At 37.3% G+C, this 20,224-nt stretch overlaps 1 protein-coding gene across 2 annotated transcripts in view; it reads left to right on the forward strand.

Moving 5' to 3' along the window:
* The first annotated feature begins 133 nt into the window (after positions 1-133).
* LOC150087454 (uncharacterized) overlaps positions 134-20,224 on the forward strand; it is a 244,669-nt gene continuing 224,578 nt past the window's right edge. For both annotated transcript variants that reach the window (XR_016546847.1, XM_090371195.1), the window contains exon 1: positions 134-1,093. Coding sequence is in view for 1 of the 2 variants with exons in the window: in XM_090371195.1 (XP_090227321.1) it covers positions 998-1,093 (96 nt within the window). In the remaining variant the exon portion in view is untranslated. The remainder of the gene's footprint in view (positions 1,094-20,224) is intronic.

Raw genomic sequence — 20,224 nt, forward strand, 5'->3', positions numbered from 1 at the left:
AACATGTGTTCGTGCACAGTGCCGACTTCCTCAACGCGATGCCGGAAGATGTTGCACCACTTGTTCTGCTTAACCAGTAGCGCTCCCTAGTGGCAGATTTCGTTCCAGCGAGAGTATGCAGAGTACAGGGAGGGGCAAGAGACGGAAAGGGAGATAGAGAGAAAGAAACAGGGTAAGCAGTGCAACCTAGGATTGTCTGGACTCCCGACGGGAGGCTGCTGCTGATATCGCTGGAGCGATGACGCGTTCGCTGCCTTGATAAATAAGGCCACGATGCTACTGGCCTCGCACAAACCGAGTTCCGCCAAGGTCAGAACGCTGTTTGAAGGGATGCAACTATACGCGCATGTGTGAGTGATTGACGGTGAGACTTAACTTGTTAGGAGGAGACAGAAGATGCGGAGAGAGGATGAGGGATCCGATTGATTGGTCTACTCCTATTAGAAAAAGAAAGTGGCCACCGCAAGCACTTCTCTCACTCTCGCATCTTCCCCCAACAGCAAGGAATCAATGATCTGACTCCAGACTTTAGGGGATAAACGTGTTCGATGTTCACCCCCACTTTACAAAGGGATGGTTTCTGCTTTCTCCCTTCCTCCTGCAATATCTCGGTCTATGACGAAAGGTGACAAGTGCAGTTTCATGTCTTAGTGCCAGACGCATGTGCCAAGACGCCGGGTTTCCAGCGAAGGTCGGTGTGTCCTAGCTGCCAGCAAACATCCCCACCTCAACCTCTATTCGAAGGAGAAGCAACGTCGTTTTTATTTGGTGTGACTCCCCGGATTCCATGTTGGTATCTTTACTAACTTCCTAGTCAGGTCCGTTGCCCTTCGGAGAGACAGAACGAATAGTTCGTGGCGCCATCCCAACACGGAGGGCAGTGTGTCGCCGTCTCCGCTGTTAGTTACAAACCCACCCGCATATCGTGGAACATGTTCTCAGCTAACTGGTTCCCCTCTTTCGAAGCTACGGTGCGCAGTGGTGATACCTGGGCCTAATGATTCCGTATACGAGCTGTATGCGTTTCGGGACAGGCAGAGAAAGGCGGAGAGAACGTTATCGACAATGGAGGGTTGTGTCCAGTGGACTTAAAGTAAGTTTCTTTTTAAATTTTCAGTCTGTTGGTTTTGATTCTTTAATTGTGAAAAAGAATCAAACTGCTTCATTGGAATTGTCTTGTCCTTAAATTTCTTCCTTACCGTTCCCTTTGTCTCAGTTTATTGCCCATTATGAGGTAAGAAAATCATGAGAATAGTCATAACTTCTACGCCTATAACTAAATAGAAAAAATGACCTTTACTATCACATGATAAGTAGTTACCACAACTTAATTGCCACGTACTTTAACCAAGTGGAAAAATCATAATTTTTATTAGTTTCAATATTTTTCAATGAAAGCAACACCTCGTATTTCGCTAGCCTTGTTCCTGTTGCTAAAATCAAATATATTCACTAATTTATTTGCATATGTAAATAAACGAGTTTAACACGAATATTACTAAGAACACTGCCTATTTCATTAACCTGATTAGTTTTAAAACAAAAACTGTGAAACGTGATTTCAATCACTGAAAGCGTCATAAGAAAATTACAACAGCATTAGCTTTTCAACCGTGTCACAATGTTTTGCTTTAATTCAAGGGCCATCAATGACTGGATGAAAGCACATTATTTATATCACAACAGTAAAGCTTTCGTTAAAAATGCTAAACTTGTAGAATCGTGGCTCACCAATCATGGAAAAGATTTACTATGGATGGCAACATTGCCTTGTCTGTTGTTTATGAAAAGAATTCATTCCATGAAGATTCCAAATTGACCCAAATCAACCCAAAAAAAGAAGGAAATATTGCGAGATAGTCGCTTACGCAAGCCATATAAACCTCAAGAGAAGTAAAAAGTGAAATTTCAAAGGATCCATGTCTCGCCTTCGTAAAGAACAGTAAAAATATTTTATAAATCAAAACATTCCAGACGATTCTACCTTGAGGAAGAATTATCTTAATGCTCTTCATGAAAACATTATCAAGAGATTCGTAGGATACTGGAGAAAATGTATCTGGATATCCACTGTGATAATGTGCATTTAGTATTGGGAAATTAGATACTTCGTCAGCATCTGCTTGCTTGTAAGGATTTTCTCGAAAACGTGACTCACTTCACAGCTTAGATTTGTGCCCGATTCTTTGTAGTTATTTTAACAAAGACGTCTGCAATTTCGAAAGTGACCCTGCTGCATTGCGCATATGATATAAAAAGCAGCTTTGCACTATAGGTTTTCTATCTAAAGCTGATCCATATTACTCGATTGGCTTAGACAGGCTTGCAGAAAAGATTTCGGAGAATATTATTATCATTATTATCCATATGGTGCAAGGAAGCCTGGGGCTTATGCTGCACCAGCCAAAAAAAATCCTGAGTTACCTTGAGAGAGAGAGAAGAATGATGATATCCAGCTCAGGACCCTGGGTTTGCCAAGACTATACTCACCAGATGTAAGCCCCCTGGGGTTATGTCGGTGTTAATATAAATAAATATAAAATATATAGTCTTGTCTAACATATAGGTTAGTGCAAAAGCATCATTTAACCTATATGTTAGTCATTCTACCTCGTAGCACGAGGCCTTTGCCCTTAAATATTTTATAATATAGTCTTATTTAAAAAAAGGACTTCTTAACGCATTAAGAACTCCTTAACGCATAGCTATTCACAGATATATGCAACCTGGCTTTCTAAGGCAATTCTTTCCGATTATCTGGTTGGAAGACATTTGCTGTTCATGATTGGTTATCTAATTCTAACAGACTCGAAACGTAGGGTCCTTCTTTGAGCAATGCAACTGAAGAGGAAGTTCAGTTAGAAATTTCGACCATCCCCGGAAATATAGAGAAAAAGTCAGAAATACATTTGATAATGTTTTTAACTAAAAATAACTCCGGATTTCAAATTTTAAGAAAAATAAATTACTTTGTTAATTAATGTTAATAAACAGGAACTTCCATTTCACATTCCAGTTTTAAATACAGCCCAGTCATTTCCGTCGATGTGGAAAGTTCCTTCTCCATTCTAAAACATAAGTTATTCCACTTGAGAGTTGTAAAATGATCCTTATTCTATAACTTTTCATTAACGGCTTTGTTACTTTTAAATAATGAATACAAGGAAATGATAATTCAGTTAATGGTGATAAACTGGTAATAAATGTTAAAATATTATTACTTATAGTAGGCGTTATGGTGCATATTTTGCTTATTTTACTATTTCTACCATAAATATCGCAAGTAAAGTGTTTCTAAATTGAGTAGTAAATTTGGATTCATCTCGATTTTGACATTGAAACTACAGTAGACTAATGCATATGTCGAGGAAGTGAAACTAAGCACGCTCACATTCCAATTGTCCCCAGTACTGTGGACAATATCTACAAAATTGATGAAAAGTCAGATAAATGGCACCCAATCTGCTCAGAACATAAGTTAAACATACCACAGAGATCCGGGGATATAAATTACTATTGCATAGACTCTTAGGTACTGGAAATAAAGTGATAAAACCGGAACAAGGCTGTGACACTAAGCGATAAAAAGTACCACAGGAAGACCTACAATCTAATAAAAACACAGTCACCAATACAAGAACATAAGTGAGATAAAATTAATAAAAAAAACACTATAACACTTAAAAGGAATATAATACTATACACCTAAACGGAAAAAGTTAATAACAGTTTTTGAAAACTGTGGTCGCCCATTTGTTTTACTACTCAATATATAAATGGTAAACGTACACATTTTATCTTGTTTACTTTGTTTATCTGTTTTGTTATTATGGATGGCTAAATGGTTCAATTAGTTAGCAGTAATTTGAACTCTAACACAGATAAACATGGTAAATAAGATAAAGGATATACACGTATATGTCTGTCATATATCGAGTAATACAGGAGTTACGACCCCCTCTTCAAAGAGAGAAAACCTTCGAAAACAGAGCAGAACAACTCTCATTAGACAAAAACAACGCATAAGAGTCTAAATTTAAAATTCGGTTATCGTATTCACCCTGAAGTTTGCGTCCCAAATATCTTCATGTATGATTTTTATTCTGGCAACTTATCCCGTATATATCCGGAATAGTAATATGCGTAGTTTGTTTTTGATTTTTTTATGTATATGATTAAAATATGTACGTGTCACTGCATATTTATAATCAAAGCAGAGGTCCGGGTTATTGATGCTTGGCATTTTCAAAATTGAAAAACACGAGCACTTCCATTAATATCGAACAGTGAATGACACCTGAGTGAAACATTTCAGGGAACGTTTATCGTTCGTGGGGGAGGAATAATCCTAAAGATGGTTAATTTTTGCCGTTTGAGATAAATTATTCATAAACCAATCTGAAGCCGGGTGTTATGAAGACTTGTATGCTTTTATGCATAGACATGAGCAGCATGTCATCTGCATAGGACAACAACATCATTAATGCTGTACTTGTAACAATGCGGTTACATCCGATATTTACAGGCGTGCCAAGCACCTGAACTGCGTAGTTGTATCCAAAACTCCACCTCCAAGAGCTGGAATCAGCGAAGCCACGTCTTCCTTTTCAGAGATAACACAATGTGGGCCTCAACGTTCCCTGTGACCTTGTAATGTGCGACAAGACAAGGCCTATCCAGTGTTTTAGTTGCGTTGCATAACTGTGTTCACACGTGGCACCAGACTTGCTTCCACTACGATAAAAAAACGTTATGTAAACACCCCCCTTAAGTGGACCTACTTCGTATAAATTTTATGCCAGCTTCCTCGGTTGTCTCCCTCCCACCTGGCGCCAAGGAGTGAAATGATTATTGCAGAATATTTTTCTATTTTTTTTATGACTGACATCAGCCTCTTGTTGGGAATCAATGCGAAGTTAATTCTACTGGAAAAAAAGTTCTTTCGACAAATCTATGAGTAAATAAAAAAAATAAAAAATAAAAACTTGAGCATTAAGAGCAACGAACAGGCAATAAGGCCATAACGCAGAATTAGGTTTCAGAAAATGAGTGGCTAATTTCTTGAGCACTTGCCAAGAAACACGTAGGGATGGCAGAGAAACCTAGATATGGTTCTAACTTTCCTTTTACAGTACCCAAACATTCGATTTTCCGAAATTTAATGAATCATATGAGATCCTATAAGTGTTCTCTGGTTTTCTGATCTAATTTTTCTGTTATTAGTACGCAATATCTTTGGTTGATTACTAGATTGATTCAACGACTATGTCCTGAATAAAGAACAATTTTCTTTCTTAAAGATAATTTTGATGTCTTATAGGCAAACATGCTCTGATGACCAATTGGGTCTTAAAATGTGGCGTGCACATGATTAAGAGTTTTTTTTTTATTGTTCGTTGTAAAATTAAATGAAAATTAGCAGTTCAAACTGAGTATCTGGATTGTAATTATATTTGAAAAAAACTAAACTAGGTGGTGTACGTATTGAAAAATCAACTGTTCACAGCCTACTGTGTGTTTGATATTTATGGATATTAAAATGTTGCTCAACAGGCCTCATTTGAAAATAATTTCCAGAAGAGACTTATGACGTGTAAGAATAGTCTTGAACCCATATAGTGAACTCACTATATTTGTGTTTCCGTGCTTTAATCCGGTTTGCAAGTGATCAAGGCTGTAACGTGTTGCTTTAACAATAAATGATTTTATTATTAAAATCATTGATTATTATTTTTTATTAATTTTTAAGAGAGACAAAACAGCATGCAATCTATCTCATCCACCTGTAAAAAACCAATAAAAAATTTCCTGACCGGACGGGAGAAATTGGCGATGGAAATTGAATCGAGGACTTTTCCAGGTGCCAGAGAGCAGTGACGATGTCCACTTCTCCACCTTAGTCATTTAGATTATAAATTAAGTTGATATTTTTGCCTACACCTTTTGCGTGCCATACTTTTAATATCTTGCATTAGAATTTGGGGAAAACGCTACCGAGTTCAAAAAGTAGGTTGTAAAAGTAATTACACAAACATGAGAGAGCATCCGGATGCAACGAATCAGGCCATAAGGTCATTCCGTAGACGTGGGGTTTGTAGGCACCGACACATCCTCCTTATTCGCCTGGCCTATCCCCATGTGTTTACTTTTTGTTAGCTCGGGGAAAAGAAGGCACTTCTTCACCAGAACGAACAAAAAGTAACCACATGGAGATATCGGTTTGAATCCGAAAATGATCAATGCGACTGTTCGAGATCATTAAGCCGCTTGAGCAAATGGTGTTTGGGGAGGAGGCGTCACCCTCCCCAAACACCGGTGAGGTAGACGATCAATTTCAGTAATTATTGAGATTGATCGTCTACCTCACCGATGGAAGAAGTGCGTCGACTGTGGTGATGATTATGTTAAGTAGGGAATAGACGCGGGGGTGTCGCGGCATATCCTTTCTATTTGATTGCTTGGGTTACTTCAACGAAAGACATTCAAGAATACTCCGAACTATAACCAAAATAACGTACCTTCCATTTCGGGTTGATTTACCAGCATTTGAACGAGTTTAATTAGAAATGATAAAGCTATAACAGATAGAATAACTGCTTCATCACACACATTTTTGATATGTCTTGGAAAAAAAAAGAATTTTCCTAAATCGCCTGAAAAAATAAATAAAAATACTAATCCAAAATATTGATCAACATCATTGCTATCAAATTGAAAAGATCAAGAAAACTTGCTATAACTGATTTCTCAACAATCTAATAGGCTGCAATGAATCAATTCTTGCTCACAAATATAAAAAAAAGCATAAATAATACTATTCTAAAGCGAAAACTGGATATTGTGGGGATAAAAAAAATAAAAAAATAAAGAATCTCATTCATAGTTAGTCAAATTCGCGAATGAGTATGCACTTCAGGATTCTGGGAGCAACGGCAATGATGATGCGTATCGATAAGATGCCTGAAACGTCACCTTAAATTGTATAGTGATTTAGGCGATTAGCTTAATAAACTATATTATTAATTTCACGTGATATATGCGTGGTATTAATTATAGTAATAATCTTAATCTCATTCGTTACTACACCTCTCCAACTTTATCACTGTCTCACCGTAAAGTGAATATTTTTATGACTGTGACAAAGCGTTATGAAAAATTCTTCACAGCCAATTCTCGTTCGAGGTAGAGAATCCTTCAAGGTTCACTCCTAAGATCAATTCTTTTAATATTAAACACGAATAACTTACTTGAAAATATCTCTGCGGGGGAGAAATCACATGTAGAGGACATAATTATAGGCCATACAAATTGAAGGCCAACCTTGAATATGCTAACTCCTTCTCCTAATCCACCAGAACCTGGAACAATAACTGAAATGTGGTGTGTTGGAATTAAATAACGAAAATAAGATATTCATCCTATTTAAACATAAGGATAAACCTACATGCATGTAACTATCACAATAAGTGCTTAAATGGCTGGAATTTTGTTAAAATAAAACCCCTTTCCTAGTTTTTCACTTTACTCGTATATGATTACTATCTGATCAGAGTATCACAGGCGATAAAGGTGTGATTTTGTTTTCTACATTTCTCTGCATTCATGTTGATTTACTAATTTCAAAAACTCGGCTTTAAGTATTTTATTTATTCTCAGTTTTTTCCCCCCAATTTTACCGCTCCTTCTCGAATAATGTTCATTTATGCAAAGCAAGTTTAAACTTGTTGACATCTATTATATATAAAATGTTATAAATCATAAAAATTTGATCTATTATTAAATATCAGTATTGTAGAAAGGTGTACAAATTTAACCAGTGTGCTAAATAGAACAAGGCCATTCATTTAAATGCATGATTAAAGTATATCTATCTCTTCTATTGCAAATTAAATCTCTTATTTTGAAGGGCCCATATCTATTCGCCAATGTGCAATTTATAGTGGTACTAGATAGAAACAGTTGTCTAAAGCTACAACGGGCAATGATACATAAACCATAAAGTGAATATTTCTGTGAGTATGTCAAAAGGTTATAAAAAATTCATGCATAGCGAAGCGCAATAGTTCAGTTAGTATTCCAATGATCATTTTAGCTATTCTGCAAGACAAGAAAAACTTTTGCACATCAATTTCGTGAATAAAGTGTAATAACAAAAGAGAAAGACTTAAGTATAGTTATAACTTTTATGGAGTTGCGACTCTCTAGATGGCGAAATCAAATTCCTCATTGCAAGGAACACTTCGCAGATTTTGGAAAGCGATAATATCGCCAATTAAAGACAATTTTATTATTAGGATTATGTTGTTTCAATGAAAACACGAGTATAAAATAACTTTCCGTAATAAATCTAAATTTCATTAACGGATGTTTATTTATTACCTCAACACAAAATATAGCAAAGTAAAACATAACCCCCAAGTCAAATGTTCGATAAGCCACTTTCATTTTCAATTGTCAATGCCAGTCAAGAAACAAAATTACTCACAGGATTATTAAAGTGCTCTGAGCAAATATTAAAAAAAAAAGCTCTTTTCTAATTGCATGTTTAAATTCTAATAAATTCGAAGTGCGGGTTTTTGAAAACACAGTCATTCAAGAAACCCCACAGCGAAAAGTAGCATGGATTTAGACGTGAGCTGCCTAGAGGCCACTTAATATCAAATCTCCCGGCCAATGAGATTATTGCCGAATGAATTACTGAGAAAGCTAATTACACTTAGATGAAAATGTGGTGGAGCTCCATCTTGAAGGAATGAGATTCTGTCAAGAGTGCCTCATTCACCTGATTCAGGGGGAAAACAATGGCGGATAACATCCTGGCGTATCTTTTTTTCAATTATTGTGACAATGCGAATACATCATTAACTTCTTTCTCAAAGGAATATGGAGCAGTGATAAACGTGACGTAAATCCACACTATACAGCAGTGGTTTCCAAACTGTGGAGTAGCCAGAAAGGCTAACAAGTTTAGTTATTCAGTGTGAAGAGAAGGACACAATGAAAAAAAAAATGGAGGGAAAATGAAAATACTATAAGCTAGGAGTTAAGGAAGTACCATAAAGAAGTAAAATATAGAAACCACTGCCACCACAGAGTAACATTCATCACGAAGAGAAATTTCAGAGTAAGCATGGAGAGGGGAAGCTTCTTAACCCAAACATCGCAATCCACACTCACTGGAAAAAAATTAGAAACCTTACGCAGTTGGTGTCAACAAATGATTAAACGTATAGTATGCAAATATAACTTGCCTCACGGTAAGATAACAAGCACCTTGGTATCAGAAAAATACTGTACGCTTTTCTGGGCTTCTTAGTCGATCTGGTCATGGGAAAGACAGGTGATCTTTCTGACTTTCAGAAAGGTGTTATTGCTGGTGCACTTTTAGCAGGCGCCTCAACTGAGAAACCGCAGAAAATGACTGGTGTGTCGAAAGCAACCATATCAATTACGGATGTTTATTTATGAGCGAAAGACGAAAGGAGAACGCAGCTCGAAAAGGAAGAAATACAGCAGAAAGTCGTACTCCAAGAATGAGACCGCAGGAATTTAAAGCAAATATTGCGCCAGAATAGAAGGCTCAGTGTGCAAAAAATGATTGAAAAATTAAATTTAGGCAAAGCAATATCCATTTACAAACAAACTCTGAGCTATGCGGTGGGAGTTTAAGAATCTGGAATTTGGTAGTCGTGTGCCTACACGAAAGCCAATTCTTTCTGTAAAAAAAAAAAATCGAAATCTTCGACTGGAGTGCTGCCACAACGCCAAAACTATCTTGTAAACAACGGAAAAAGATCATGTGGTCCGACAAGTCTCGATTTGCAACTTTTTTTTTTCTTTTTTTTCTTTGCACCAATGGTAGGGTTCAAGTGTGGCGCAAACCGCATGAAGCCATGCGTCCAGACGACTATATCGTGTCCACCACTCAGGCGACTGGAGGTGGTGTCATGGTACGGGCTGAGTCGGCTCATATTAGAAGGTTGTGTTATTGTCTCTTTACTATAATATCTCATTATATTACTATCCATGTGAAACTCCTGGCAGCATGCCGTGATGGGTACATTACATCGTACCTTTACGTAACAATAAAGATTAATTATCTCCAATGAATACCTTTCTGTTGTATTGAACAACTTCACTCTACAATGCTTCATTTTTATACGGATTGCAATGGATTATTTTAAGACAACACAAACTATCCACTATACAAAAAAAAAATATCTAAATTGTTGGAAGACACCCCATGCGTTCGAAAATCTACTCTGACTGCCTAATTCTCCAGATCTGAAAATGTCTGGGATATGTTAGAAAGGGCAGTTCGGCTTCACAGTTCTCTACCCACCACAATAAAACTGCCGACAATTATCCTGACAGAAGAATAGTCAAATCTAGAGCTAGACTCAGGGCCGGCTTTAGGTTAAAGCAGAGTAGTCACTGGTCTAGGGGAGCCAAGGTTTAGGGAGAAACCAACAACCGTCCCCTCCTCTCAAAAACAAAGCCCGCAAGAAAAATTGTGTAATTCATGTGTTAACATGTTAAAAACAAAACAAACAATATTAAATTCAAAATCTTCGCATCGGCTGGAGGGGGAGCCATCAGTCAATGTGGCCTAGGGGCGCCATATATCCTTGAGCCAGCCCTGGCTAGATTCCTTCAGACACCTAGGGGAATCCATGTCACCACGTGCACTGGTTTAATTCGAACAAAAGGTGGCCTTCCTGGATATTGAATAAAGTTTTTCTAATTTTTAGCCAGTGTATTTTGAGCGTTGACAATTACATGAAGGTAGAAATCAGCCCTTCTGTCCACAACGTTAACTAACCAGGCTGGGTTGCCATCCAATCTTGATAAAAGCAAAATCATTCATACTCTCACAACCATTCGTAGTTATAGAACCTTAGCATTTGCCTTATGACTTTTAAAATCGTCCTCTTCGGAATATCTAAGCATCTAAAGAACATCCCTGCGACTGAAAATAGTTAAATCGGAAGTTGGAGCAATTCTTAAGCAGTCTGTAACATTTCCTCAGCTTTCTCATCAAGGGTTGTTGGCCTACAAATTCTGTTGGCATCGGCACACTGACTGTCCTTTCAAATTTTTTCATTAAGGCAATGGATGCGTCAGTTGAGAATGAGCCAAATAAATCAATCCAGTGATAACTTAAGAATTTTAACTTATCACTGAAATTTCTTCAGTTATCTTATGCATAATAAAACATTACGTACACTTATCATCCAAACGCACTGAATTGCACACAAAATCAATTTATAAAAAATACTGAAACATTAGAAAAATATGGATTTATACAATACAAACGCGCAAAAAAACAGAACAACACTATAAGGAAACTTTGGGGGAGGGGGAGCTAGAGTTCTAGGTTCTCAAATAGGCAGGCTCTGTCTGCCATATATCAATCTCTAAGTTAGCGCTATTTGCAAACCTCACTACATTCTCCCTATGCATTAAACTCATCATGAAAGTAAAAGCGTTTCTTAACCCGTGTACGTGTACTGAACAGACATGATCACATAAATAGCTGGAGTAGGCTGGTGAATCCCGGCTAGAAATATCCGAACTTCTCTGGCACTGTGTTCAAGCCAGAAGAGTGGACATAGTGGACATAGTGTTTTTTGTTATGCGGTTCCCGTGGTTTCCCACAAATCCGCGTTAAATACTCTGTTAACATAGCAAAGCCAGTCAGTGTGGGTTATGTGTGAGTAGTGTGTTGTTTGTGTTGTTTGACTGGCCTCTTCGTTACTGAGAGGCGCGATCACCAGGAAAGAGCCTCCCAGCATCCGTCCACTGGCACGAGGAGCCGGACCAGGGAGTAAAATACATCTGACGGGCCGTCCACACTCTTGCAGGAGCGAGAGTGGGGAAGGCCAAGGAAAGAGCAGAGAAGAGACAGGAAAGTGGAAGACAGACAAGATAGCGAGGATGACAGAGCGTAGGCATCCTCCCAGGCGAAACGGAGCAGGAAGAGTGCTAGGTGCAGTTGTGGGAGTCCTGAAGAAAGACTGTGGGTAGGAAGAAGAGAATGGGTAAAGTTCAAATTAAAGAGTCCAGGATCGTCACAATGGAGAATCACGGAACGGCGTCGACAGGGCTGTCTGCCATTTGCAGTTTCATGTCTGGAAGTTTCCGGTGCTGGGTATCAGTTGCTGTCTAGAGGAGGTTATCCAGGAGTAGTGTTCGGGAGTTGCAGGTGATGCCAGCGACGACGAAAGACCTCGTTGGCATAACTGGTCAGTGCACGGAGGGCATCATTAGATTCCAATAACTTGGTTTCTGGCCGAAGTGATGTAGTGTGGAGGTCTAGGAGTAGTTGGTTTCTTAGATCTAAGTATACGTTGCATGAGTGCATCACGTGATCCCAGTCTTCAGGTTCTCCGCATGTACAGAGGGCATCCTCGACTAGGCCGAACTCTAGAAGGCGTCTCTTGAAGGACCCGTGGCCAGTTAATAGGAAGGAAGCATAGACGTTGGGGAAGAACCAAGTGGAACGTTGCTTGTTGATGTAGGTTACCACAGGAAGGAAAAGTTTAGTAGTTGCACCAGTTGTGGAGTTATTCCAGCGGGTTTGCCATAAGTTTATGAATTGTAGCCACACACGTTTATGTTCCTGTTTGATGTCGGTATCGGTACGGGTTTGAATAGTGAGGAATTCAGCTTCCTTATTCTTCTTGATGGCATGAGAAAGTCCGATAAAAGCGACGTGGAGGTCCAAAGGGAGGCGGCCTGTTAGTAGCTGTAGGGCGGCAGTTGATGTCGTTCTACATGCGCGGGTCATTTGTAGTAGCATAAGTCGTTGAATTTGCTGAATTTTACGTTGAGCATGCACTAAAGTCATTCGGTGGTACCATACTGCAGCTCCATATGTGACAATTGGTATAAATACTGCTGAATATAAAAGGCGTAGAGTAGAGTTGGTCCTTCAAGCCAGAAGAGAATGACCAGCTTCAAGACACATCTTCTAAATGCAATTCTTCACACCTTAAACACGCTTCAAAATGGCCCAGACCTCTGGAACTCCGCCTCAAACTATAGAGCAGCTACCATCCAAACCCAGGAGACATGCAAATGGTAAAAATGCTTATATTGGCAATAGGATCCTCGATGGGTAGGCTTTTGACCCCACCCAGAATGACTGTGACGAAGCAACGCATCAGAATTAATAGGACAATTAGCAAGTAACGTCTCTTTTGTAATAATATGCAGCAAAAAAAGTTAACAAACATTATCTAAATCAACTTTTAAATAAATCAAATAAATCAACTTTTAAATGTTACTAAAAACTTGTACTCTCTTTATACTTGTAATTGTACAGTGCAATCGTGCTTTATCCTGTCTTATTTTGCGAGATTTCGAAATAATGTGCCCTTATAATATAACAGCAATCTTATTAAACACGTGAAAATTAAAATAACGCTTTATATGATCACGTAGGGTGAAAAGGGTGATTACAAAACTGATAGCTAACTCAAGAAATCAAAAGATTGCAGTGAGTGATATTTTAAAATTACATTTTATAATATCACGTTTTATATTTTAATTTTTTATTTATGCAGATATACTGGAACGGGTAGAGAAGGGCAACAAGATTGGTGAGGGGAACAAAGGGGTGAGATCTTACCAAGAAAGGCTTCAGTTCTGCAAACTGCACCGTCTGGAGAGTAGACATCTGCGAGATGATCTGATTGGGATCTTTAAGGCTTTGAATGGCTTGAGGAAACTCAATGCAAATGGGATTCTTCCTCTTGCTCAGACTATGCAGACAAAGGAGCATAAATTGAAATTGAGGAAGGATGGTTGCAAACTACAGTAGATGTACGTAAGTTTCCCTTCAGCCAAAGGGTGGTTGATTGGTGGAATAAGCTTCAGTCTTGTTGCAGAAGTGAATAGTTTGAATAAATTCAAGGGGAAGAACTTGACAAACTATTGGAGGGAATGAACAGATGAAATGCATTTTTTTTTTTTTTTTTGGCTGATACTGTATAAGCCTGCTTTCTTGCATCATTTGCCACTACTAATACTAAAATTAATGCATTAATTTTAAATATATTTTTAATTTAATTTTTAAGCATTAATGCATTAAATTAATTCTTCAATAAATATTGTCTTCTTCAACTAAATATTTTATCACATACTGAACGAGTTAAATATTGACAGAAATCACGTAATCTTCGCGAAGTGTGTGTTATGGGAGTACACCGGCCAGGATCTACATAGCGCATAAAAGATGAAATTTTTAAGAAGTAGCTGTAATAGTATATTTAAAATTATCGAAAGAATTTTAAACAGCGAATTATACTAACTCTATTGCTCCAAGCCCACACAGTAAATCACGATATTCCCCTAATTAGTAAAAATCAGTGTGGCATAGTGTCAGAGGCTTAAGATTCTGAGACTATCTGGGAATAATCAGGGAGTCTACTTCTCATCTAAAAGAGTGTAATTTTCTGGATCCTAGCTGAAAGACACTTCCACTTACAGGAAAAGTCTTCTTTTCTGCATAGTTGCTATTTCTTTGTGGCAGAATACTCAGGGTTTTTTTTCAAGATGCATTCTCATTTCAATCTAGTAGGGCAACGTATAATGTCCGTTCATTAGCAGCTCAATAGGTAATCTAAAACTGCTTTTCTGGCAACTAGAATAAATTTACATCGATAACGCGAGGCATTTAAGGGAAGTGATTAACTATAAAAACTGTAAATAAGGATTTCGATTGAATCGCAGAAACGCCAGGATTGCTTTAGGGGTTACAAGGTAATTATACTAACAACCTTGCTTCATCATCGCATGGGACAGCAGAGCAACAGGCCAGCACTATATTAGAAGTGGATGGTCTGTCAGACAGGAATTAAAACGTGGTAAACACAATGCGGTTAACAATTCTCTGGTACCAATAGACACTGCATTGCTGCCGCTATTTCTCGTTAAGACCAATTTCAAGACTTGAGTTACTCAAATTGATGTATTCCTCATGCATGCTTAATTCTCTCAAGATTCTCTGAAACGAAAGTAAACGGTGGTATGTTCAAAGGAAAAACAAGTTAAGTAAACACTAGCATCTAAAGAGGTAGAATGAAAAATGCAGCACTGGAAAAGAACTGGCTGACAGGCATTTAAGCTTGTAGTGTATGAGGTTTTTAAGTAGCAACAAGAGCGAAAACACAAAGAGTGGTTTAAACTTTGAATGCAAGAATTTTGCTCAGAATGTCTCTGAAGCCGCACTTTGCATTTGCACTTGCATTAGACTTTTTCAAGCTAAATTTGGACGATGTGAGTGAAGAGCACATCTAGTGTTTGGTTAGAGGTGACAAAAGAAAGGCATTTGAATACTCGTTTTCTTGGCTAGATTATAGAAGTTTATCTTCCTTAGTAATAGATACATTAACTGGTTTTTGTTCAAAGATAAAAAATGGACATAGTTAATGGACATAGTTTTGTAAAAGGTTGTGTTCGCTTTCTGTAATTTTGATAAAGAATATTTTTATGCAAATTTAATGTTTTTGATGTCTCGAAAAATCGGAAATGCAATGGAAAAAAATTAATTTCATTAGCTGTCGTTGTTTTAGACGCATCAGCGACTTAGACCATATTGCGCCTTGTGTGTGTGGTCGATTTGCCTGAAAAATCCGGATCTCCGGAAGAAAAAGCCATGCAACCCTCGCCTGAGACCGACTAACTCAGCGACGTTGTGAAAAGAGCCCATAAAAACTCTTCGTGTCATTAAAAGGATTGGAACGTAGGTCTTTTTCGCCCCGTGTGGAAGTACGATGCTTATATGCACTATGCTCCTCCTGAGAGCTAATCTCATCAGCAAAAAGCTAATGAGCATATCCAAAATTATAAAGAAACGGCAAGAAACAAACAAGCAGAATTACTTCTAGTCACGCTCTAGAAGGGTTAATTTTGGAACCCACCTGCCCTTATTTTTCCAAGATATTTGATGTCAAAAGCTAATTTTGCTCTTACACAAAGTCGCGTTTAGAAGCGCCACCCCTCACTTCTCCTCCATTACTACACTTTTTTCTCCGGGTAAAATTAAAAATCGTTGGGTGACAAAATTTCATACAGTAAAACTTTTTAATAATTTTCCCAAGAAACTGGATGGCAATGAGTTACATCAAATTTCTCTATTATCAAATTTCGGACTTCATATCTATCAAGCTGATTATCGCCAATAATGAGGACTACTCCGAGCTCACATGGATAAAAATATTCAATGAAAAGGCTATATCAAAAAAACAGAAAGGCATAAGATATCAAAAAACAGAAAGGCATAGGATATCAAAATTATTCTTTCCATCTAGTTCCTTTGTGACGATCTCATATTTTTAGAGATGGTGGCACACTTTGCTTATTTATTTATTTACAGACTTCTCACCCACAAGCATGCAGACCCTAGATAAGTGAGAACGCTAAGAATTAAAGATAATCAATACAAAATCAGAAATAAAATATAAGCAAAATTTGGATTAACAAAACAGTAAAGAGTAAATTCTTATACGAGGACGAATTAAATGTAAAATCAATATTGTGATTATTCAATTCCTGAAGGAAACGGAACAGAGGACTTCCAAGTGTTGAGTATGAGGGACACGCGGCAGTGAAAAATTAGTTTTATAACGTGAATTCAAGCGGGGTATAGTGAAAGGTATTTTTTCAAGAAGAGATGAAGATTCGATAACAGGGCATGATATTGTAGACAAAAAAAGACCCGTGGAGTTGTCATCTGGAGGAACGATTTCGAAGCGACCACAAAGCGCTCCATAGTTTCGATGGCGAAAGGCAAGTGATTTGGAAAGCATAAGAATTTAACGAATTTGATTTGAATTCTCTCAAGTCTATGAGAAAGATATTCCTGTTGTGGTGACCAAATAACATCACAATCAAAAATGGAAAGTATAAGCTGTATAAACTATTCTTCTTATAAAGAAGAATTATAACTTTGTCTTGAAAATCGTGGAATGCTTAATAATCCAAGAAGTTGGGAAGTCTGAGATATTACACGATCAACATGAGAAGAGGGATGAAGGTCAGTTCGAAACAAGACACTAAAGTCGTTATCCTCCATTTCATACCAGAGATCAGAAGTACAGAATTCGTATCCCTCCTCCACTGCGTCAACCCCGGACCTTGTCTCAAAACAGACAAGATCGCCAATTAGTGAGTGGTAAATCCACATAACAAAACACAATCACAATTTCAAAATAATCAACAATCGTTAAATGATTTTAACTGAATATCCTTTTTGTCCATCTTTTTAGTTTCCAATTTTTTTCTCCCCTTTATGATACTTGTCTTGCGATGTATCATTACATACAGCTGTAATAATATGACTGTTGCGCTCCTTGTTATGCCTTAAATCTAGTTTAGTGCATTTTAGAAATAGGTGTGCAAATAAATTCGTGCTAAATTTCATTACTGAAATCTTTTTATTTATTTGAACACGAATGTAACAGAGATTTTTTTCAACAAAAAATCGCATATATTTTCCTAGCTCTATTTGTGTTCTTATTTCTACGAAACTTGATCTGTATCTATCTCTATAAGAATGTGATTTCATTTTCTTTTTTCTTTTCTTTACTGCAGCCATTCCTTTAACTCGAATGATTCATTTGTACTCCTATCACGAAATATTCCCGAAAAGACAATTTTTTTACTGTTGCAGATAAGACACTAAATTACATTTTCTATTATCTGAATTGGTTTCCGCAGTTTTATGAAGCAGCTAGCTTTCCAGTTCAATAATATTATTCCTTTAAGGTATTTTCTCTATTGATTGCTTTTGTATTACTCATAGGCTTGGAAAAGCACTCTTTATCGAGAAAATACCGGAGAATCTGCATAATAAAAGCCCCTTTATATTTCTTGGTACATTCTAAAATGAAATCTGTGTTATACTTTTCTGTTCAGCGCGTTGTTTGAGGAACAGTGGATGCTGACCTTCAATAAACTAAGAATTCCAAGTACCATCGAGGGAAATATTTTCTTCTTTCTTTCTTCTGGCATTTCGTGATTACGGTGGTTTCTACGTAATTTCGATAAATTCAGATAGTACCCCTAGAGGGCGCTTGCGTCTAGCAGAAATGTGTTGGAAGATGCCACTTCACCAGTTACTTCGAATTCATCTGTTTTGTATTTTAAGTTTTTATCTGAACACAACTCATCGTAAATACCGCAGTTCTTCCTAAATTGCAAACTGCGCAATATTTTGATCTTGCTGAAGTAAGATTAAAATTAATATGCCATTTTAGAGATTTATATTGCATATTATAATCGCGTAATGTGGTAGAATAAATGGATAATGCATTACTATCCAACTAAATTGGCAATAATGCTATCACAACTCATTCTAAAGTGAGACATTCGCCAGGTTTCACAGCGGTCTTTTTGTTTTTTTGTTTTTTTTAAATTAATGAATATTTAATCTCTAAGAGAAACACGATTTGTGAAAGTCAAACTGATAGAAAAAAATACAAGGCACTATCTTTCTGTAAACTGGCATCCTATAAATGTTTAGGAAATTATTGGAGTTTTTATGAAGTTCTGTTATGCTGGAGTCTTTTTCAATCAATAATCGTTATTGGTGTTTAACAAAACTCCTGTATTAAAACTGATGGATGAAAATACAGCAGACTCTCTAAAGGACCATAATAATGTTGGTGATGTATTTAGACTAAGGCGCATTTAGGGCTAGAGCCTCAAGCTGCGAACAAATTTAGACTATGTATATAAAGTGCTTAGCATCATAATACACAGCCATTTCTGAATAAACAGAAAATTTTTAAGGTGGCATCGTTTTAGGTTATATCTCATATTGTGAATGCCTTCACAACGAGTTGCCATGATATTGCACTACTTCGAATAAGTAACGCTTCACCTAAGGAGAAGACTAGTGTTACTTATTCTCAGATAGGTACCACCACCCAGACAGCACTGTTTCAGGGCTATTTTGCCCTTCGTCAGTGAGTGGGTAGGTACCCAAGTGATGCAATGATGGCAAAACAGTTATGAAGTATAACTCCACAATATGAGAGATGCCTGATGGTGTATGATGTATTTAGACTAAGGCGCATTTAGGGCTAGAGCCTCAAGCTGCGAACAAATTTAGACTATGTATATAAAGTGCTTTAGTTATACTTCATAACTGTTTTGCCATCATTGCATCACTTGGGTACCTACCCACTCACTGACGAAGGGCCAAATAGCCCTGAAACAGTGCTGTCTGGGTGGTGGTACCTATCTGAGAATAAGTAACACTAGTCTTCTCCTTAGGTGAAGCGTTACTTATTCGAAGTAGTGCAATATCATGGCAACTCGTTGTGAAGGCATTCACAATATGAGATATAACCTAAAACGATGCCACCTTAAAAATTTTCTGTTTATTCAGAAATGGCTGTGTATTATGATGCTAAGCACTTTATATACATAGTCTAATGTTGGTGACCAAACCATATGCGACATTGTAAAAAATAAAAGGAAGCATCGTATTGGACACGCGAGTAGTGCGTGGTAAGTTTTTTCGTTTTTTATCTATCGCCATTTTGTTACGTAGGTTGCGAACATTTTGCGATATAGTAAGTTCCCGACTTACGTAGCTTCGGACTTATGTTACGTTATTTATATATATATTTTTATATGACTGAAGATTTCAGTGAAAGGGGCACACATTTTACCGTCATAACGTAAAAACCCACAGAATTCCAGCTATCGGGGTATTATCGCAAATGTAATAAGATCGAGTTTACTACCTGTTTATAATGAATTGCACTAACAGAAAAGCCCAATAATCCGGAACGTGCAAATTATTTTTATTGTTTTATGGTAGTCACCTCAAGAAATGTGCTTTAGTAAAATGTGAGCTTGTGTGGGATGATAATAGTCAGTTTTCGCTTCAAGCCTGTGAAGTTCTTTACAGAAAATTTCATTTTGACTGTTATCATGGTGCCGACTAAGAGAATAAGTGACAGCGGTACTAGTAAATCTATTAAGAAAAGGAAAGCGAAAGCGATCAATCGAATTGGATCAGAAAATTAAAATAACAAGAATGTAAGAAAATGGCCAACCAAAGCTACGAAATACAAATCAGTTTTTACAGTACAATAAAATGCGTTTTTTTTTCCCTTTTATGTTTTATTTTCTTATGTGCCATTCCGGCTACTTCGCCGCTCCCCAGATAAAGTTTATAATTGAACTAATTAAAAATATATAACTA

The sequence above is a fragment of the Mastigoproctus giganteus genome, chromosome 4 (assembly GCF_048544385.1).
Source record: "Mastigoproctus giganteus isolate SK-2022 chromosome 4, ASM4854438v1, whole genome shotgun sequence".
Classification (NCBI taxonomy): domain Eukaryota; kingdom Metazoa; phylum Arthropoda; class Arachnida; order Uropygi; family Thelyphonidae; genus Mastigoproctus; species Mastigoproctus giganteus.